General features: G+C 42.2%; 1 protein-coding gene across 2 annotated transcripts in view; it reads left to right on the top strand.

Annotated features, from left to right (window-relative positions):
- LOC116986398 (translocating chain-associated membrane protein 1-like 1) overlaps positions 1-23,616 on the top strand; it is a 59,230-nt gene that overhangs the window by 13,424 nt on the left and 22,190 nt on the right. For both annotated transcript variants that reach the window (XM_033041884.1, XM_033041885.1), the window contains exons 2-3: positions 11,342-11,405; positions 16,872-16,990. In XM_033041884.1, coding sequence (XP_032897775.1) covers positions 11,342-11,405; positions 16,872-16,990 — 183 coding nt within the window. The remainder of the gene's footprint in view (positions 1-11,341; positions 11,406-16,871; positions 16,991-23,616) is intronic.

Here is a 23,616-nt window from a genome sequence, read left to right as displayed (position 1 = left end):
CCCCTAATTTGAGGAAGAACATTCTTGCTATTGAGGGAGTGCAGCGTAGGTTTACAAGGTTAATTCCCGGAATGGTGGGACTGTCATATGCTGAGAGAATGGAGCAGCTGGGCTTGTACACTCTGGAGTTTAGAAGGATGAGAGGATATCTCATTGAAACATATAAGATTGTTAAGGGCTTGGACACGCTAGAGGCAGGAAACATGTTCCTGAGTCCAGAACCAGGGGCCACAGTTTAAGAATAAGGAGTAAGCCTTTTAGAAAGGAGACGAGGAAACACTTTTTCTCACAGAGAGTGGTGAGTCTGTGGAATCCTCTGCCGCGGTGGAGGCAGGTTCTCTGGATGCTTTCAAGAGAGAGCTAGATAGGGCTCTTAAGGATATCGGAGTCAGGGGATATGCGGAGAAGGCAAGAACAGGGTACTGATTGGAGATGATCAGGCATGATCACTTTGAATGGCTCGAAGGGCTGAATGGCCTACTCCTGCACCTATTGTCTATTGTCCTGCAGTAATCCCAAAATCATGGAGAAACATCGATGGACATGCTTAATCTACACCAGTAAGCTAAACTTTGGTATTTGTTAAATGTAGACAGAAGCAATCTCCTTGAGGATTGGTAATTTTGTTACTTGGTTCCTTTTATTGCCAGAGTGAGCAACACCGGAAATTGGAGGAACAGCACCTCATATTCCGCTTGGGGAGCCTGCATCCGGCGGGCATGAACATTGAATTCTCCCAATTTTGTTAGCCCTTGCTGTCTCCTCCCCTTCCTTAGCCCTCGAGCTGTCTCCTCCCATCCCCCAGCTCTCAGGCTCCTCCTCCTCTCTTTTTTCCCCCTTCCTTCTCCCTGCCACCCCCTATCAGTCTGAAGAAGGGTTTCGGCCCGAAACGTTACCTATTTCCTTCGCTCCATAGATGCTGCTGCACCCGCTGAGTTTCTCCAGCAATTTTGTGTACCTTCCTTTTATTCACTGTTCTTTTCAATTATCAGATCATGTCACATCACAGCTCCCAGTTGATGCAAGGTTCTAGCAAAATTGCTGTTTCAGTTGCTTAAGCAACCTTAAACCTATTGTCATAGAAAACGTTTTGCCATTTCTAATTAATGTAAGCTACAGCATTTTAATTTCTTTATTTGACTTGACATTCTACAGTTTCTGAGACTCCATGTTGCAGTTTTGTATTGCAAATGAATTGAACAATTCAATTTAAGTATGTTTTGTGCAATTTTGTGTTTAGATGGTCTTGGATATACAGTGCCCTCCATAATGTTTGGGACAGACCTCTCATTTATTTATTTGCCTCTGTACTCCACAATTTGAGATTTGTAATAGGAAAAATAAATCACATGTGGTTAAAGTGCACATTGTCAGATTCTAATAAAGGCAATTTTTACACATTTTGGTTTCACCGTGTAGAAATTACAGCTGTATTTATACATAGCCCCCCCCCCCCCCCCATTTCAGGGCACCGTAATGTTTGGGACACATGGCTTCATAGCTTTACAATTGCTCAGGTGTGTTTAATTGTATCCTTAATGCAGGTATAAGAGAGCTCTCAGCACTTAATCTTTCCTCCAGTCTTTCCATCACTTTTGGAGACTTTTATTGCTGGTTATCAACATGAGGACCAAAGTTGTGCCAAAGAAGCCATTGGGACTGGCAGGCCAAGGAAGACCTCCACAGCTGATGACAGAAGAATTCTCTCTATAATAAAGAAAAATCCCCAAACACCTGTCCGACAGATCAGAAACACACTTCAGGAGTCTGGTTTAGATTTGTCAATGACCACTGTCCACAGAAGACTTCATGAACAGAAGTACAGAGGCTACACTGCAAAATGCAAACCACTGGTTAGCAAATAGGATGGCCAGGTTACAGTTTGCCAATAAGTACTTAAAAGAGCAACCACAGATCTGGAAAAAGGTCTTGTGGACAGATGAGACTAAGATTACCATATATCAGAGTGATGGCAAGAGCAAAGTATGGAGGAGAGAAGGAACTGCCCAAGATCCAAAGCATACCACCTCATCTGTGAAACACGGTGGTGGACATGTATGGCTGCTGATGGTACTGGTGATGGTAGTAGCATAATGAATTCTGAAGTGTATAGACACATCCTATCTGCTCATGTTCAACCAAATGCCTCAAAACTCATTGGCTGGTGCTTCATTCTGCAGCAAGACATTAATCCCAAACATACTGCTAAAAGCAACAAAGGAGTTTATCAAAGCTAAAAAATGGTAAATTCCTGAGTGGCCAAGTCAATCACCCGGTCTGAACCCAATTGAGCATGCCTTTTATATGCTGAAGAGAAAACTGTAGGGGACTAACCCCCAAAGCAAGCATAAGCTAAAGATGGCTGCAATACAGACCTGGCAGAGCATCACCAGAGAAGACACCCAGCAACTGGTGATGTTCATGAATCGCAGACTCCAAGCAGTCATTGCATGCAAAGGATATGCAACAAAATACTAAACATGACTACTTTCATTTACATGACTTTGCTGTGTCCCAAACATTATGATGCCCTGAAATGGGGGGACTATGCATAAACACTACTATAATTTCTACATGGTGAAACCAAAATGTATAAAAATGGCCTTTATTAAAATCTGATAAAGTTCACTTTAACCACATGTGATTTTTTCAATTACAAATCTCAAATTGTGGAGTACAGAGGCAAATAAATAAATGATGGGTCTTTGCCTCAAACATTATGGAGGGCACTGTAACTAATGCTAGGTTAAGTAAGCTAAACAGGGTGGCAGTGTCCTTTGTATTCCCGACCGTGGAGTAGAACATTGCTGAAGTTCTCCCTGTCATTTACCACCATGGATGTTGGCGATATCTAGTAACAAATGTTTAGATCCAGATTGCTCTATTTGACAATTAAAATATTGGAAAAGGCGAATGAAATGTTGACCTTTCATTATAAAGAGAAGAAAGCTGTGCTTTGAGTGCACTGAATCTCATCTGCAATATTGCTTTTAGTTTTGGGCACAGTATTTGGAAGAAGATGTACTTTTTTTTGGAAAGGGACTAGTGCAGATTGGCAAGAACTGTTTAACATTTTAAATTGCGGTCGAGTTACATAAATCAGTTGTTTTTAATGTGATGGTAGCAGGGTAACCTGAGGTGTTTAAAATAAAGGACATTTATAAATACAATATAGCGGAGATGTTTCCTCCAGCTGGAATTCCAAAGATTCCATATTCTTAGCAATTCAAGAATGAAATCAAGAAGCACATTTTGGCACAAGAGATGTGATTCTATTAGGAAGTTTGTAAACAGTTCAAGCTTAAGTAGAAGATAGATACATAAAGCTGAAGTAACTCAGTGGGACAGGCTGCATCTCTGGAGAGAAGGAATGGGTGACGTTTCGTGTCGAGTCTGATGAAGGGTCTCGAACCGAAACGTCACCCGTTCCTTCTCACCAGAGATGCTTTCTGTTCCGCTGAGTTACTCCAGCTTTGGTGTCGCCTATCTTCGGTTTAAACCAGCATCTGCAGTTCCTTCCTACACAAACCTAAGTAGAAGTTGTTTCATATCATTTGTGGGATTTTTTTTCCCTATTTTCTCTTCAGCTGTTTTGTTTGTCTCTGGAGCAACTTATGATTTGTGTTGAAGTGGGTTATTTGTGGAAGCATTTGTCACACCAAATTATAAAGATGGGAGACGTCAAAATTTCAACCTCCATGCATGACTCATCCATAAACATTTGAAACTTGCTGAAGCAATGCAAACATTTGGCTTCATTTAATGATGATGGAGAACTTGTATCAATAACATGCCCTAGTTGGGGTCAGTGCAATTATGGGAATATTTCCTCACTGAAGTTACTTAATTATTCAAGTAATTTGGTGACAAATTAGCTGAACTTCCTTTAAGATTTACATAGTGGTGGCTTGGTGGAGCATGTAACATCATGCCGTTTACCCATATGTTAATTCACATAACTTCGCCTGTACGTATACGTGAAGTTATCTAGTTTGGAGATAATAGAAGGGTGAGAAGCAAATGTCTCAAGTTATGATCAATTTAAGTATCTAGTCTGAAATCATTATTAAGAATAGAAACTTAAGTTGTTCTATTTTGAATTGTTGCATGACATGCATTGCCAACTTTATCTGTGCTTTTCATTTCACATAGAAACATAGAAAATAGGTGCAGGAGTAGGCCATTCGGCCTTTTGAGCCAGCACCGCCATTCAATATGATCATGGCAGATCAACCAAAATCAGTACCCCGTTCCTGTTTTTTCCCCCCATATCCCTTGATTCCGTTAGCCCTAAGAGCTAAATCTAATTCTCTCTTTAAACCATTCAGTGAATTGGCCTCCGCTGCCTTCTGTGGCAGAGAATACCGCAGATTTGCAACTCTGGGTGAAAAGGTTTGTCCTCGTCTCAGTCCTAAATGGACTGCCCCTTATTCTTAAACTGTGACCCCTGATTCTAGACTCCTCCAACTTCTGGAATATTTTTCCTACATCTCGCCTGTCCAATCTCTTAAGAATTTTATGTTTCTATAAGATTCCCACTCATACTTCAAAATTCCAGTGAATACAAGACCAGTTAACCCATTCTTTCATCATATGTCAGTCCCACCACCCTGGGAATTACCCTGGTGAACCTATGCTGCACTCCCTCAAAAGCAAGAATGTCCTTCCTCAAATTAGAAGACCAAAACATAATTTGTGACATTTACAGTTTTTAGTTATAGGGTGAGTGTGGAAATAGCCCTTTGGCCCAACTTGCCCAACTTGCCCACACAGACCAACATGTCCAATCTACACTAGTTCCACCTGTCTGAATGTGACCCATATCCCTCTAAACCTATCCTATCCATGTACCTGTCCAAACGTTTCTTAAACATTGCTATAGTACTAAAATACTCTAAATGCGGCCTTGGATGACATATATAGGGCCCGATGCTTGCCACAAATATCAAGCAGGACACATCCCACCCTGCCAACTACCTTTTTACTCTGCTACCCTCTGGGAGGCGATTCAGGACTCTGAAGGCTCGCACCGATAGACTAAAAAATAGTTTCTACCCATGTGCGATAAAAGAGCTAAATTCCAACAGAGAATGCTGGGGAAGCAAAATGTAATTCCAAGAAATGCCGCCAAATTCTTTTAAATTCTTTTAAAATACCTATTTATTTTTTACTAATAAGTGTACATATGTGTTAATGGTTGTCGTGTTTGTATTTTTTTTAACCGGAGGAGATGTAATGGAATTTCGTTGCACAGTATTGTGCAATGACAATAAACGTATTCATTCATTCATTCATTACCAACGTCTTGTATAACTGCAACATGACCTCCCAACTTCTTTACTCAATTCTCTGACTGGTGCAGGCTAATATGTCAAAAGCCTCTTGACCACCTTGTCTACCTGTGGTGTCACTCTCAACCAGCTGTGTGCGTGAGCTCCTAGATCCCTCTGCTCTACAAGTAGTTTGCAGACTTTTTGAACTTGGCCCTCCTCTAATTCTTTATTGGCTTGTTCTTCAGGAATACTTTAAAAAAAAAAAATTTTTTAAAATCATTGTCTGTATGTACATGGAATTTACCCTGTTGACTTGCAGATCATTATTTTCTGTAAATCAGGAAGGTCCCATCTTTGATGCTCGACATATATTGAGATAACTGAAATATTAGTATTTGTAGCAATTGTCTCTAGTAGAAAATCCAGCGCTTTATTACCACGGCCCCCGTTTCTGAACCTAATCATAGACGATGCTGGATGAGGATTTGTTTTGAATCTTTACTTGGGAAAATATCCCAACATTTAAGAAAGTTAGACTGATACATGGATAGGACAGGTTTGGTGGGATATGGACCAAAAGCAGGTAGTGTAGCTGGGACATGTTGGCAGGTGTGGGCAAGTTGCACCGAAGGGCCTGTTTTCACTGTATCACTCTAGGACTACATTATACCTCCACCATACTTGAATGCTTCAAAATCAAGTGGTCGAGTTTTATTGCCATATACTCCAGCAGAGAAACATAGAAAATAGGTGCAGGAATAGGCCATTCGGCCCTTTGATCCAGCACTATGATCATGGCTGTTCATCTAAAGTCAGTACCTCTTTCCTGTTTTTTTCCCCATACGCCTTGATTTTGCTATCCCCAAGAGCTAAATGTAAAGCAGCTTTTTCACGGGGCGACTTGACGCAAGAGTTAACCAGAGTTTAACATCGTGGGAACCTCGTGCGATAACAGTACGGCATTCGTGGACCACCGTGGACCACCGTGGCGCTAACGGCAGGTAATCGTGTAACTTGGTGACTCGGGAGAAAATTCAAGCAAGCTTGAATTTCTCCAAGAGTGACTTGTACACTAGTCGTTCGGTGCGAGTTGATTAAAAAGTGTTTGGAAATTTCAAACTTCAAATCAAATGTCTCTCAGACCTGCTAATTGTATCTGATTCCACTTTTCGGAGCAAGTTCCACTTTTCGACACAAAATGCTTGAATAACTCAGGCAGGAAGCATCTCTGGAGAACATGGATATCTGAGCAGGACCAAACTGAAGTATGCCCCCACTCCAACCTACCTCGGAGTGACCCTTGACAGGACCCTATCCTTCAAGGAACATCTTAAAAGAACAGCAGCTAAGGTGAAGTCCAGAAACAATCTCCTCAGTAAGCTTGCTGGCTCAAAGTGGGGGGCAGCAGCCCCCACACTGCGCATTTCAGCACTAGCCCTTGCATTTTCTTCAGCCGAATATTGTGCCCCTGTTTGGTCCAGGTCATCCCACACACACCATGTGGATACCCAATTGAACTCAACAATGAGGATCATCACAGGAACAATCCGCTCAACACCACTCCCCTGGCTCCCTGTCCTATCCAACATAGCCCCTCCACACATCCGGCGAGTAGTCCTCACTCAAAGGATGCTCCAAAAGACCAAAAACTCCCCTCACCTGCCAATTCACATGGACATCTTCAACCCACCCACTGCTCGACTTCCATCTAGACGACCAATTTGGAAGAACCCACCACCAGCTGATTTCACCATCCAATCAGCTTGGAAAAGGGAATGGGAGTCCAAGGACGTCCCAAATAAACATCTGGTGTCAGACCCCACCCTACCGGTCCCTGGCACCAATCTCCCAAGGAAGCAGTGGACGACGCTGAATAGATTCAGGACTGGACATGGCCCCTGCTTGGCCAGCCTTCACAAATGGGGCAGCAGTCCAACCCCATGGTGTGCTTGTGGAGAGCAGCAAACAATGCAACACATCATTGAAGCATGCCCTCAACAAAGACTCAAAGGAGGACTTGTCACCCTTCATACAGCAGATCAAGAGGCAACTGCTTGGCTAAAGGACTTTGCATTCGCTAAATAAATAAATGGATAGGTGACGTTTCGGTTCCAGCTGGGAAAGAGGAGGCAGGATCAAGCGTGGCAGGTGTCGGAAGGAACTGCAGATGCTGCTTTAAATCAAAGATACACAAAATGCTGGAGTAACTCAGCGAGTTATTCCAGCATTTTGATCTCTGGATGGAAGGAATGGGTTTCCCAAACTCACCCATTCCTTAAACCCATTCTTTCTCTCCAGAGATGCTGCCTGTTCCTCTGAGTTACTCCAGCATTCTGTGTCTATCTCAGGTAATAGATGGACACGGGCGAGGGGGCAGATGGTTTGAACAAAGACCCTAGATTAAAGCATAGTCTGTAAGATAGGATTGTGAAGCATGGGGAAGGAATGTTTGGGGGGGGGGGGGGGTGAGAGGGGTGAGGGGAGGGCTGAAAGAGGTGCGAGTCTAGATGGGCCACAGTGGGGTGGGGTGCGGACGAGGGAAGGGTAAGAAATGGGAGGAGAGAGAGGTTGTTAGAGGTTACCTTGTGGCTAGCATCCGTCCATCCATGAGAGATGATGGTGTGGCTTTAGAAACATAGAAAACAGGTGCAGGAGTAGACCATTTGGCCCTCCGAGCCAGCAGCGCCATTCACTATGATCACGGCTGATCACCCAAAACCAGTACCCCGTCCTGCCTTCTCCCCATCTCCCCTGATTCCGTTAGCCCTGAGAGCGAAATCTAACTCTCCCTGATAGGAGTAGAATGAGGCCATTCGGCCTATCAAGTCTACGCCATTCAATCATGGCTGATCTATCTCTCCCTCATACCCTATTCTCCTGCCTTCTCCCCATAACCTGTGACACCCGCACTAATCTCTGGGTTAGGCAGCAACTCCACTATTGTGCCGCAGTGCCGTTCCAAAATTCCCTGTCTGCGTGTGTTTTAATATCCCAGCCCAGCTTTAAACCTGGGAAGGGTGATTTTACAGAAAATAGAACAATACAGGAGGGGACCAGTAAATGGTGAATTTGGGGAACGCACCAGTAAATGGGGAATTAGAGGAGCGCACCAGTAAATGGGGAATTGGGGGAGTAAATGGGGAATTAGGACAGCAGCAGTGATAGTCATTGATTGTGTTATGTTATGCACGGATATTGCACTGGTGTGAACTTGTATAATACGCTGTGCAGCAAAACTGGACCATGATTTGCGTGTAAATTGATATGACTGATAGACACAAAATGGACCCTTCTTCAGACTCTCTCCAGAGATGCTGCCTGTCCCGCTGAGGTACTCCTGCTTTTTGTGTCAATCTTCGACAGATTGGGTTTGCTGTTAATGTCTGTATGTTAATATGTGTGTCTTTTCCTCTTGTGCATTACTTTGTTTCTGTTGGTGGTTCCACATTTTATGATAGCCTGAAGTGTGATAAAGCTTTTACCTCAGCAGTTTGATTGTCAGTGCTTGTTTACCTCATTGTTAAATAAATATATTTTTTACTATCAGCTTGATGTCTGCAATTCTTCATTAACACATCACTACAAGATGAATGTCTCTAATGTTATAATCCCTCTCATGCTGAAACACAAAATAGTTGAAGGGAGGTGATATAATCACATTTTCATTAAGTTTCATTTTTGAGTGTTCAGGTCCATCAATTGTTGAGCTATTTAAACGTTTGAAAGTTTCACCTCTTGGTAGAAAATAAAATAAGCCAATCGGCACGGTAAATGTGAGACAAAGTCTTTATTCCTATTTGACAATATAAAAAGACGACTTCTTGCACATATTGAGAGAAGGTGCATCACACCAAACATTTGTCTATAAAAGGGCCTCGCAAACACGAAAATCAACAAATGAGGCACGCTAGATTATTTTAAACACATTATATTCATTAACCTCCGCAACAAGCCTAAACTCAGGCATTAAAAGGGACAATGCAATGTGCTAAATGGCAGGTTTTGCAGACGAACATCTTATAGGAAGCACTTTTCAGAGGACAACACTAGAAAGTCAGCTTATTTGCTATGCATTTCTGCTAACATGCAGTAGTGTTCCTGTGGTCGGCTACCCATCAATATAGCTGTCCTGCCACGACACACTCCCCAATTGTGAATTGTAGTAAGCGCAGAGATGGCCTCTTTGCTCTTTCACACCCAGTGAGACTTCCTCTTAATTCTCTTTTTAATTAATCTCTCCCTTCACGCAAGCGTCCTCGATGCACATAGTGGGCTGCTGCATACAGCGCGTCAATGAAAAAAACCACCATCCTGTACTCGAAACTACTTAGTATAGGCATGTCTCCAAATGAGCCAATTCAACCAAGGGAGGATATTTATAGTGTGTGAAAAAAAAAGTTACATCATTTGTGCCACGTGTAGTTCACAATGTTCATTCAAGATTTAACGGGAAAGCTCGGGAGACGGACAAGTCACTCGCACAAATAACGGAAATGCCGAGTACCGTGGGAACTCTTTATCTACACCACGTTATACCGTGTGATATCGTGCTTAACCACGACCACTTCACTCTGGTTACATCTTGCGTCAAGTCGCCCCGTGAAAAAGCGCCATTACTCTCTTGAAAACATCCAGTGAATTGGCCTCCACTGCCTTCTGTGGCAGAGAATTCCACAGATTCACAACTCTCTGCGTGAAGAAAGTTTGTCCTCATCTCAGTCCTAACCAGCCTACCCTTTATTCTTTAACTGTGACCCCTGGTTCTGAACTCACCCAACATCGGGACCATTTTTCCTGCAGTTACAGTAAGTGAACATCTGGCAGACAAGCAGGATGCTTTCTCCAACCACCCCCATTTGAAGGCCACTATCTTCCACTGTTTTTACCCAGTGCTTGGTACTTACTTCCAGCAGCTACTGGTTGTCCTCCAGGATGCACCGAGCCGCAGCCTGATCCATGCCGGTCACCTGGGCAAATTTGGCACAGAGACTCTCACGGCAGCGGCGCAACGCTTCCGACGCCTCCAACGACCCGGGACTCTTGCACTGAGGCTGCTCCATGGCCAGAGCTGCAGCAAGCAACTCGCCAGCCCGGCAAACACTCGCCAGACCCGGTTTCCAGTTCGCATCTGTCCCTGCCGCTGCTGCTGCTTCTATCCCTCCCTCAGCCCTGGCTCTCCAACACCCACGGCTCATGCAATTGATATGAGTTTTGAAATTTTCGTTGATCACAGAATTTCTCACGACAGAGCGTGAGAAATTTGTGATCAGCGTGAGAGCGTGAGAATTTGGCGAAATGCGTGATTCTCACGCTCAATGCGTGAGAGTTGGCAGCTCTGATTCATGAAACTAACTAAACCATCATCTGTAGCTCCTTGTTTCTTTTTTTATTTAGAAAACAGTTCAGTGAACTGATGGTAATTTCAGATTGTAACTTGATTATTGGGAAAATAATCTGCATCAGCCACACCTTAATTTCTTCTTGATGCAGATGTGTAGAAAGGTGAGAAAGTCAAGGCTGGATCACTGTAATATACTATTAATAGTTTAACACAAAGGAGAATGGGAAAATGACCAAAGAGAAGGATTGGGATATAACCATATGGGATATTCTTTTAAATATAGATCATTCTGAATGTTTGTTTCTCTCATTTGTGTTGCTGACACTTGAAAGAGATTACTATTTCTATCACTTTCACCCATTTCATAAAAATCTCCAAAACAAACGTGTATTAAATAATGGGTAGACAAAGCTGGAGAAACTCAGCGGGTGAGGCAGCATCTATGGAGCGAAGGAATAGGCGACGTTTCGGGTCGAGACCCTTTTTCAGACTGAGGATGATGAATTATTTGGACTCCATTATTCCTAACATTTTGATAATTCAGCTATCTACTAAATGGGCTCTTGTTTGAAGAGGCTCCTTTACGTGTACATTCAATTCCAAGAAACTCATGTGTTTTCATTTTATTGGGATGACTAATAAGAAAACATATTTTGTTGTATTTCCATAATGTTTCTGTTTGATTCAAAGACATGAAAAATAAAAGTCTCATTTTGTTTTTCTGCAGGTCACGGCCAAATTTGCCATCATGTTTATAACCGTACAGTACAATGTGACGTACACAGATATAGGTAAGACAAAGCTGTTGGATATTTAATTTTGGGGCAGGAAATGGTGTATTGGATATCTTTGAGGAATCGTTACTCTTCACAGCAAATCTTTATATTTGACGTCCATGATGGGCTGCATTTCATATGCGGTCAAATAGCCAGAAATTACAATGTGACCAAGTAATAAGCAGTGACTATTGAATTAATAATGCCAACTGGAGGAAATTGTTTTATAAATTATGATTGAATGGTAAACTCTAAGCAGTAAAGTTAGTGGCTGTTCGCAAATTGATGCATCAGCCTATTCTGTCAGTCTGCCATTCTTGAGGTTGCATTCATGCCTGGATATTGTAGGAGGGAGAGCACGGCAATGAGAACTATACCTATTTATGTTCTTAAATGATTTTCTTTACAATTATACAATTTTGGTAAGCATTTGTTAACATGGCAATGCAATACCTATACATTTTTTCCCCTGAGATCTGTGCGTTTGGGAGAAGGTTCTTGGCCTTTACATCCGATTTCATTTCTCGTATTGATTTTTCTTTGAAAAGCTTTTGTTGGTACTCTTGGACACTTTAAATTATTGATGTAACTCTATCTGGATTGCTTCTTTTATCCCTTCAAGTGATATTTTAATTTTTTATTAGAAACCACATTTCACAAATATTAGCCAGTAACTATTAAAAAATCTGAAGCAAAGGTTTAGGATTTCTCAATTTGGATATTGTTTAGGCTTCACAGGGCTTTTATCATATGAATATACCGTGGCATGTTCACTTTAAGCCAAATTAAGTAATGTAATTCATCAAGATCAGTATTGCTTTTGAAGCCAAGAGCTATAATTGCTTATGAAAAGAATGTTGCATTCGTCTACAGGTGAGGTCACAGAAGAGTACCACATTTATTTGATTGGGAGGTCAGTTAATAAGCTTGAGAGCGTTTGAAAACAAGATGTTCTCTGAGATAATAAGCCAAAATAAACAACGTGAAGAACGCTTTGTATCTCGGAGGAAGAGAGCCAAATTTATGATTTAAGTGCAAGTTACTCTGATCAGCAACTCCTTTCTTTAAAGAAAGCATCAGCTTTCCAATATTAGTACATTGGAAATTCAATTTACATGCTTCCTTGAATTATTTTTATCTGGCATGCTACAGCATATGAAACAGTGAGATCAAAGTTGGGAAGATCTGCATTGGAAGTTGATCAGGAAAGGAACAACCTAATTAAATGTGGCCAAATAAACTGGCTAGAAAAACATTAAACGTGATTTTAAAATGTTACAAACATTTAACAACAAAATGTCAACAACATTGACAAGCTGTTAAGTATGTGACAGCAATGCTATTTTGACATGTTTTCATTTCTGTCATTTATTGATGCATTCGGTATAATTGTTGACATTATTGTGATAACTTTTTTCAAAGCTTTTGTTCAGAATAATATTTGTAAAAAGGATTGGAAAAATTGACCAAGGAAATGTTTGTATTAGTTGTGGAGCTTGAAGACATTCTGGCCTGTGACTCGGAATGGATCTATTAAATAGTGTGAGTCGGATGAGCTTTTTAGTGGGTAATGCCATTACTTGGGAGCATGAGTTGGCAGAGAACTGGACTAGTGTAGTGTGAAACAAAACACATTGCTTAAGTTGAAGTAGATGTGGAACAAAGATATTGCCTTGGATGACGTTTCGGGTCAAGACCCTTTTTTTCAGACCTGAAACGTCACCAATTCCTTCTCTCCGGAGATGCTGCCTGTCCCACTGAGTTTCTCCAGCTCTTTCTGTCTATCTGGTTTAAACCAGCATCTGCAGTTCCTTCTTACTCAAAGATATTGCCTTTTTACTTAAGAATTCAGTTCCCCAAATACCAAGTAGTCATAAGCATTTTGTGATAGTGACACATTAATAATAAAAAAACATGTTTTTAACTATTGTTCATTATATTATATACCTTTATATACCTTTGCATTGGTAAAGTTGTCTTGACCTACTTAACACTCAACCTATAACGATTTTCAAAATTGACACCTAAATATGAAATATGTAGGAAGGAACTGCAGATGCGATTTAGAAGATTGAGGGGGGATCTTATAGAAACTTACAAAATTCTTAAGGGGTTGGACAGGCTAGATGCAGGAAGATTGTTCCCGATGTTGGGGAAGTCCAGAACAAGGGGTCACAGTTTAAGGATAAGGGGGAAATCTTTTAGGACTGAGATGAGGAAAACATTTTTCACACAGAGAGTGGCGAATCTGTGGAATTCTCTGCCACAGTGGGTAGTTGAGGCCAGTTCATTGGCTATATTTAAGAGGGAGTTGAATGTGGCCCTTGTGGCTAAAGGGATCAGGGGGTATGGAGAGCAGGCAGGTACAGGATACAATACAATACAATATACAATACGGTTTATTTGTCACATTGCACATAAGTGCAAGTGAAATGAATATGTCAGCAGCGGTACAATTATAAAGAACACACACAAAACACAATAAAAATGTAACATAAACATCCACCACAGCATTCATCACTGTGGTGGAAGGCACACAATTTGGCCAGTCCGTCTCCATTTTCCCCCGTGGTCGGGACCTCAACCCTCCGCAGCCGTTGCTGCGGGCGTCCAGATGGTAAAAGGACAAGGTACAAGTCCAGGTAAGTCCAGAGTCGGCTCTTCCCCACCGGAGACCGTGGCTTTAAGTTGGTGTAGGCCGCAGGCCGGCGGTCGAAGATTTAAAGTTTAAAGTTCCCGCCGCGCCGCAGCCAGAAGCACCGCAGACCGCAGGGCCGGCGGTCGAAGCCCCCCTCTGATGGTAAGTCGCCGCCGCACCCGTGGTAGAATTTGGCCGCGGGCCGGCAGTGATGGCTTCTTCTTCCCCCGGGTCCCCCACGAGGGATCCCGGGCTGCGGACGCCACGCCAGCTGGAACTGTGCAGACCGCGGCTTCAGGCTGCCGGCTGCCCCGGGCCAGCGAAACGGAGCGCTCCCCTCCAGCGAGCCCCAGCGAGGGCTCACCCGCTCCACGCCGAGAATCCACGCTGCGCCCGCCGCTGAAGCCCCTGGCGCGTCTCCGGGAAAGGCCGCCCGATCCTTGCTATTAGGCCACGGGGGAGGTGACCTGGAAAAAGTCGCCTCTCCATGGAGGAGGCGGCCGAAACGGTTTCCCCCTCACCCCCCCCCCACAAAACGCACAAAGAACCATTAAAAACATACTTTAAAACATACTAAAAAAAAAAAAAAAAGTTGAAAAAACTAACGCGCTGCTGACAGGGCTGCCGCCATTGCAGCGCCCCCACCGTCAACTGAGTTGGATGATCAGCCATGATCATATTGAATGGCGGTACAGGCTCGAAGGGCCGAATGGCCTACTCCTGCACCTATTTTCTATGTTTCTATGCTGGTTTAAACCGAAGATAGACACAAAAAGCTGGAGTAACTCAACAGGACAGGCAGCATCTCTGGAGAGAAGGGATGGGTGAAGTTTCAGGTCGAGACCCTTCTTCAGACTGATTAGGGATATGGGAAACGAGATATAGGCGATGATGTGGAGAGATAAAGAACAATGAATAAAAGATGTGCAAAAAAAGTAACGATGTTAGCTGTTTGTCGGATGAAAATGAGAAGCTAGTGCAACTTGGGTGGGGGAGGGATAGCAAGAGAGAGAGGGAATGCTGGGGCTACCTGAAGTGAGATAAATCAATATTCATACCACTGGGCTGTAAGCTGCCCAAGAGAAATACGAGATGCTGTTCCTCCAATTTGCGTTTAACATCACTCTGACAATGGAGGAGACATAGAACAGAAAGGTCTGTGTAGGAATGGAAAGGGGAATTAAAGTGCCTGACAACCCGGGAGATCAGGTAGGTTCAGGCGGGCTGAGCGAAGGTGTTCCGTGAAACGATCGCCCAGTCTACGTTTGGTCTCGCCGATGTACGAGTCCACATCTTGAACAACGGATCAGTGGATGAGGTTGGAGGAGGTGCAAGTGAACCTCTGAGTAACCTGAAAGGACTGTCAGGGTCCCTGAACAGTCGAGGGAGGAGGTATTGGGAGAGGTGTTGCATCTTCTGCAGTTGCAGGGGAAGGTACCTGGGGAGGGGGTGGTTTGGGTGGGAAGGGATGAGCGAACCAGGGAGTTGTGGAGGGAACGGTCTCTGCAGAAGGCGGAAAGGGGTGGAGATTGGAAAATGTGGCTTGTGATGGAATCCCGTTGGAGATGGCAGAAATTTTGGACGATTGTGTTGTATGCGACGGCTGATGGGGTGGAAGGTAAGGACCAGGGGGACTCTGTCTCTGTTGCGACTAGGTAGAGGGGGAGCAAGGGCAAAGCTGCGGGGTACCGAGGAGACACGAGTGAGGGCCTCATCTATGATCGAAGAAGGGAACCCCTGTTCCCTGAGGTATGAAGACATCTCGGATGCCCTGGTATGGAACACCTCATCTTTATCCCTAACCAGTCTGAAGAAGGGTCTTGACCTAAAACGTCACCCATTCCTTCTCTCTAGAGATGCTGCCTGTCCCGCTGAATTACTCCAGCTTTTTGTGTCTATCCTAAATATGAAATTCCTGATTAACCCCCTAACACAAAATCATTACCAGTCTACACTTATTTTGATTGCTGTCACTCAGATTTAGCAAAAATGTGATGGATGAAATGACCTCTCCTTGAAAAGGAGTCAAACTCAGAAAAGAAGTTTCATTACTGTGCAGTTTTCTGACATGATACATTTTGTCTCCCTAACTGAATCTGGAACCAACTAATCACAGCCAACCAACCTGTGAAAATCTGTTTATACCCACTTTTGTTTTCTGTCAGAGTTCTCGATTCTCAATCAACATCAGTATATTACCCCTAATCTCAAATGTGGGACTTTATTATAAAGCCTTGTGAAAATCAAAAATAGTCACATCCACTGGTTCTCTCCAGTCTATTCAATTAGTCTAATCCTCAAACAACAGTAGATTAGTCAAATATACTTTTCTCTTTTGAATCCATGCTGACTATACTCAGTTCTGTTGCTTTCAACGTTTTCTATTGTGTAAACCACTTGAATTTTCCTACTACTGACCTTCCCTCGAATCATATTTTACTGCTATGCTGTCTTTATAAAAGCAGATTATCATCTTCTATGATCATAATGTTTGTGGGATTTTGTTTTGCACATATTAGCTGTTGCATTTCCATTAGTTACAATGCTTTAAGTATTTAACTGGCTGTGAAGAATGATAGGGGTTTCCTTGATTTTTGAAAGATGTGACAAATGCAAAATATTTAGTTCCTTTAATTGCAACTTGGAGCTAAATAAGAACTTGCCTTCATGGGAACAAATTTTGGATTTTCCCAGGTACAAATAGTAAATCTGGACCATGTTGCACAGAAATACAATGCAACATAAGAGAGACACTCATTAGTGTTGAGTGTAGTGGCCAGCAATGTTAGATTACAATGTAAATTTATTTTATGTGCTGAACATTTTCTTTTCTTCCTTTACAGATGAGCGAAATGATTCTATAAACTACTATGCGTACGGGTTTAAAGACTTGGCCACCATTTTCTTTTATATGTTGATAGCTATCATTCTACATGCTGTGATACAAGAATATATTTTGGATGTAAGTGAAAACCTTATCTGTATTTTCTTTTTGGCTCTTTGTATATTTGATTCAAGTTTTGAGTTGATATCAGTGACTCAAATATAATGTATCTGTCTGTATTTGTCTATCTCACATTTACTGCATTTGTCAAAGTAGCATTACCATAAATCCTGATGCAATGTTCAAGTAGTTATTTTCCAAAGTTACAGCAGTTAGTAATATGGATTCCAGATGTGGTAAGCAGTAAAACAGTTCCGTTAGTGCCACACTGCAAATTAATGAGTAGGTAAAGAGTACAAATCTTTAAGAACAAATATTTGTTGCAGGTATGAATCAGAAGGCCAGGTGCTAAAACCTGCACACTATTAACGTTTGAAGCCTGATTTGCTTTCCTCTGTTCTGTTCTCTTTTCTTTCTCTTAGTCACCTCTCTTCAGCCTCTGGCTCCCCACATCCTATCTTGCGATATTGATGTTAAAAGTTTTCAAGTCCCTCTTGCAAACATCTTTAAACCTGAGGCTAGGTTGGCTCAGCAACTTTGAAGCATCTGCAAGCTCTTCATGCAAAAAGATCCCTTGGAATACACCCATCTTCCATCCAATGTAGGTGATCAAGCCACTGAAAGTGTAAATATATGACCAAAGTTAATTAGACATGACAACACCTTCCTGAAGAACTTCAGTGTCATGAACTTCAAAATAAGATGGAGAAAGCGGGTGTGGAAAATAGTCTTCTCCTATACCTGCAGTAGGTAGCCAAGATCTTGTTGACATATAGCTGCCTCCTCGTTGAGTGGACCAATGCCAGGCGTGTTCATTGTTCGTTTTCTTTTCTTCCCCAATGCATGGTTTATCTGTTGGACAAGTATTTTTAATGACCTTTCTGCTGCAAGAATTTAGCTTGAACTTTGGCATGAATTCTAGCATTTGGTTAGCTGCTGGTGCAGTCAATGCGCACTGTGCCATGATCATTGACTTTCTTGAGATACTGTCTTTCTTAATTGCTGATTAGATCAAATTAATCACAGAAAGATATGGAAGTTTAATATGGGGGTTATTTTCCAGTTGCTGAAGAGAATTGGTTGAACCCATTCTTCAATCAGATAAGATCCTTCCATTGTGAAATCTAATAAAAGCTAATTCATCCATTTTGAAATCTTCGTCTTAATCTTTGAAAACATGGATGTGTTCAATACTGAGTATGTTCTTTTCTGTGCTATTTTCTTTCTTGCTGACATTAATCTACACGATTGAAAGGTTAAACAAAAAATGCCTGTTATTAAAAGGACTTTTTTGTTTTCCATGTGTCAAGGATTCTAAAGTTTTAGGAGTGCCCAAGTATTCTGGCTTGAATGTGGGATTTCCCTGGATGGTGCTGTGGGAAGGCAAAAGCACCTTTGGTTTTGAATAGTAACTCTGTGTTCTAGAGGGATAATCCCTCAAAACTCCTGGGGAGATCTTGGGCAGGAGTTAGGTCGTGTGGCATTGGAAGAACTGAGTTTAGACACTGGAGAGGTTTTGCTTTACTTTTCAATGGGAGTCTTGGTTTGGCTGTTGTGCCATGCCCCTCAAAGGCAAGCAATGGTGTCATTCTTGGCAGTCAGATATTCTAAAGTGAAGATTAGTTCTCCAAGCAACTAAAATGCCAGCCTCATCTGTGGAATTAATGATGTTGACAAGAATGGAATGGACAAGGTCAAACACTGGGTATAGCAAATGCACAAAGTAGAAAAATTGAAACAGTCAATGTCATGCGACTAACTTGCAAGGGTAGAAAGAATTGAAAGGGAGGAGTGATTGGGTAAAATGAGAATCGTGAAGATGAAAGCGAAGTTCATCTGATCTGATATTGGGATGGAAAGATGCCAAGGCAAAAAATAACTTGGCATTGTCATATATCGAATAATTTGAAGTGAAGCAAAAAGAGGGGGAAATTTGTAGGAAAATGTAGGAAATTTTGCAAAGTTCTGCAATTGTCAGCTGTTGATTCTGTTAATCCTCAAAGAATGTCATTGAATCTTAAACCGTCCTCATAAATTGATTGCAATTAACTTTTACTGTGGTTAGATGCTGTTCAATTGCTTCCTTTTATCATAAATTAATACTTTTTTTTAAATGTTCAACTAATAGGATCATAAATATCACCGATTTCTCCTGGTCCAACCACATTGCGCTCTAATGCTGAGAATATTTGCTCTACCTATTGTACTTGAGTTTAGCTTGATTGTGTTTAAGTACAGTATTATCAGATTTGACTGGATAGCATTTAAAACAGCCATTCACTGTACCTTGGTGCACGTGATGAAAATAAACCAAGGCATTGACGCTATAGGCAAGGAAGCACACCGACATCCTCAGAAGGCTCAGGAAATTTGGAAGATTTCTAATGATTCTTAACTTTTTCTATAAATGTACCATAGAAACCATCCTTTCAGGTTGCATCACAGCTTAGTATAGCAACTGCTCTGTCTGTTTGCTGCAGGAGCATGAATTACATAAAATAAAATGCCTACAGAACCTGCACTCTTTCTAAGTCTTCAATAAAGTCACACAGAATCCTGTGGCCTACTTCCAAATTGAAAAAGTTCTGTTAAGTTTCTGTTAAAAGTTCTAATATAGTTCTCAATTATGCGAGGCCAATTTAAAAATAAATGTATTTTCAATTCGCATCGATCTCCCTCTCTGTTTCTAGAAGAACCAACTTTCATATCTATTTCCTCTAATTCAGACTCATTGACCACAATTGAATTTAATTGCTTCATCATTGGTGACCTAGCCGAGCGCTGCCAGGTTTAGAAAAGGCTTTCCCAAAATTCTACATCTTCCTTAGCCCTTTCCCTTTGATAATTCATAATCTACATGGATATTTCTTGGTAATTCCTGGGCTCACACAGGACTGAATCGTGTTTGATAATGTTCTGAGAAATGCTGTTGCGCTAAATTTTCGGGGCAAATAGAAATACTCGGCCAAAGCAAAAATTGTTGGAAGCACAGAGCAAGTCAAGCAGTATCCATGGAGAAATAAATGGAGATGATATTTTGGAACTGAAAAGTGAGAAAACTATTCATGTGAGGGTTGGAGCGATAACAGAGAATATTCATAATGGTGTGCACATTAAATGTGATATTGGTTTATTATTGTCGTGTGTATCGAGATGCAGTGAGAAATGTTGTTCTGTGAGTTATTCAGGCAAATCATGAATAGGTATATAAGTTCTTCAAGACAGCGCAAGAGAGAAAAGGAAATAGAATATAGTGTTACAACTACAGAGAATGTATAGGGAAGATAAGTGCAAGGGCCATCACAACATTGGGAGATTAGGAATTTATCCTGGGAAGAAACTGTCCTTGAATCTGGTGGTACGTACCAAGTTTTTGCATCTTCTGTCTGATGGGAGAGGGCAGAAGAGAGAGTGACTGGGTTGTGAGTGGTTTTTGAATCCGTGGCTTTTTTCTAAGCAGAATGAAGTGTTGGCAGAAGGGGTGGTGGGTGGGTGCAGGTGGGCACAATGGACTGGGCTGTGTACACAACTCTGCAATTCCTTGCTACTACGCCAGCTCTCTCCGTTTCATCATTGTTTAAAAACTGGCCTAGTACAGTGGAGTCATCTACAAACTTTGAAATAATTTGGCTGAGATTACTTTGTAGTCCCTTATAGCATGCAAGCATTGCCACAGTTGACAACTATATGTGTGGTTAGTCTGGCAACTCTAGCTTGGTCTGTTATTGACTCTTGGCATCACCGATGGCCTTGCAAATGTCATACCTAGATTTCCTATACAGGTTTGGAGCCCTCGGTTGAAAAACTCAGTCTTAAACTCAGTTAGGGATTGGATCTCATGGTATGCCCATGGGTTGGGGAACACTTGGATCGACTACATTGGCATGCAGTCCTTTACACACTTTCTAATAGTCTGTAACAGCAGTTGCTTATTCATTTCTGTTGGATACTGAATCTTTGGTTGAGTATCAGTAGTTGAGGACAGGAGATATGTTAGTAGTATTTTGGTAGCACTCTAGAGGTTGGCTGGGTTGAAGTTCCCGTACATGAAATGGGTATAACATTTGAAGGCTATCAGTATATGGTTCAATGTATAGTATAGTAATTGTTGTCAAGGTGACAATTATTTAAAAAATACATCAATTGAAGACAGAATATGGGAAATAAAAATGAATTGAAAATACAGGTACTATCTATATATGATGAGTTGAGGTGACGGGGGACTGTTCAATTTGATATTGAGTCCAGATTGAAGATGTGATACTGTTTCTCAAGCTTTCATTGTGCTTTGGAGCAGTGGAGAGAGCTGAAGGAAGAGGTCAGAACTGGAATGGAATAGAAAATTCAAGTGCTAGGCTGCTGGAAATGTTGAAGTGCCTTTGAATATTGAATGGAAGTGTTCTGCAAAATTGTCACTCAATCTGCAGTTGGTTTCTCCAAAGTAGAAGAGATCACATAGTGAACATCGAATGCAGAGCCTTAAAGTGGAGGAAGTTTCAAGGTTTCAAGTTGAATTGCTGCTTCACCTGAAAGGTCTGTGTAGATCCCTGGATTGTGGATTCAGAAACATTAGAGGTGCCTGCATGAGCAGAGGAAGTGGTTGGTGGAGGTGAAAGAATAAATAAAGGATTTGTAGAAGGATTAGACCTTTCAAAATGCTGCAAAGGCAGTGCAGGGGGGAAATGTTGCTGGTGATAGAATTCCTTTGAAAATGTTGGAAATTATGGATAATGAACAAAGGTGGAGGCTGGTGAATTGGATACAAAAGGAATCCCAGAAGGACAGGGGTGCAGAGGCTGAGACAATCAGTGCAGGAAATGGAGGTGAAACACTTACCCTGAAGCACCAGTGCCGTTTCCTTCTCAGATGCAGTTTGACCTGCTGAGTAGTTTAATTTAGCTTAGCGATACAGCGCGGAAACAGACCCTTCGGCCCACCGGGTCCGCGCCGATCAGCGATCTCTGCACGCTAACACAATCCTACACACACTAGGCACAATTTTTACATTTACCAAGCCAATTTACCTACATACCTATACGTCTTTGGAGTGTGGGGGGAAACCGAAGATCTCGGAGAAACATAGAAAATAGGTGCAGGAGTAGGCCATTCGGCCCTTCGAGCCTGCACCGCCATTCAATATGATCATGGCTGATCATCCAACTCAGTATCCTGTACCTGCCTTCTCTCCATACCCCCTGATCCCTTTAGCCACAAGGGCCACATCTAACTCCCTCTTAAATGCAGCCAACGAACTGGCCTCAACTACCTTCTGTGGCAGAGAATTCCAGAGATTCACCACTCTCTGTGTGAAAAATGTTTTCCTCATCTCGGTCCTAAAAGATTTCCCCCTTATCCTTAAACTGTGACCCCTTGTTCTGGACTTCCCCAACATCGGGAATAATCTTCCTGCATCTAGCCTGTCCAACCCCTTAAGAATTTTGTAAGTTTCTATAAGATCCCCTCAATCTTCTAAATTCTAGCGAGTACAAACTGAGTATCCAGTCTTCATATGAAAGTCCTGACATCCCAGGAATCAGTCTGGTGAACCTTCTCTGTACTCCCTCTATGGCAAGAATGTCTTTCCTCAGATTAGGAGACCAAAACTGTACGCAATACTCCAGGTGTGGTCTCACCAAGACCCTGTACAACTGCAGTAGAACCTCCCTGCTCCTATACTCAAATCCTTTTGCTATGAATGCTAACATACCATTCGCCTTCTTCACTGCCTGCTGCACCTGCATGCCTACTTTTAATGACTGGTGTATCATGACACCCAGGTCTTGTTGCATCTCCCCCTTTCCTAATCGGCCACCATTCAGATAGCAGTCTACTTTCCTGTTTTTGCCACCAAAGTGGATAACCTCACATTTATCCACATTGTACTGCATCTGCCATGCATTTGCCCACTCACCCAGCCTATCCAAGTCACCTTGCAGCCTCCTAGCATCCTCCTCACAGCTAACACTGCCCCCCAGCTTCGTGTCATCCGCAAACTTGGAGATGTTGCATTCAATTCCCTCGTCCAAATCATTAATATATATCGTAAATAGCTGGGGTCCCAGCACTGAGCCTTGCGGTACCCCACTAGTCACTGCCTGCCATTGTGAAAAGGGGCCAAGGAAAGAGCGTTCACGTCGCGGCCCTGTTTCAACCAATCTTTCCACCACCACGCACAAGAAGCACAAGAAGCGCAAGACAGACACCATTGGGCAGATGCCGAGAAGTGTGTTCAGCTCTGGCTGAACAACTTCAAATCTTGTGTGTGGACTCGATAAGAAGAAGATTGTGAAAAGGACCCGTTTACTCCTACTCTTTGCTTCCTGTCTGCCAGCCAGTTCTCTATCCACATCAATACTGAACCCCCAATACCGTGTGCTTTAAGTTTGTATACTAATCTCTTATGTGGGACCTTGTCGAAAGCCTTCTGAAAGTCCAGATATAACACATCCACTGGTTCTCCCTTATCCACTCTACTAGTTACATCCTCGAAAAATTCTATAAGATTCGTCAGACATGATTTACCTTTCATAAATCCATGCTGACTTTGTCCAATGATTTCACCACTTTCCAAATGTGCTGCTATCCCTTCTTTAATAAGTGATTCTAGCAGTTTCCCCACTACCGACGTTAGACTAACTGGCCTG

This window comes from Amblyraja radiata, chromosome 23, assembly GCF_010909765.2.
Source record: "Amblyraja radiata isolate CabotCenter1 chromosome 23, sAmbRad1.1.pri, whole genome shotgun sequence".
Taxonomy (NCBI): domain Eukaryota; kingdom Metazoa; phylum Chordata; class Chondrichthyes; order Rajiformes; family Rajidae; genus Amblyraja; species Amblyraja radiata.
Note: the sequence above shows the minus strand (reverse complement) of the source record. Positions and strands in the feature narration are given on the sequence as shown.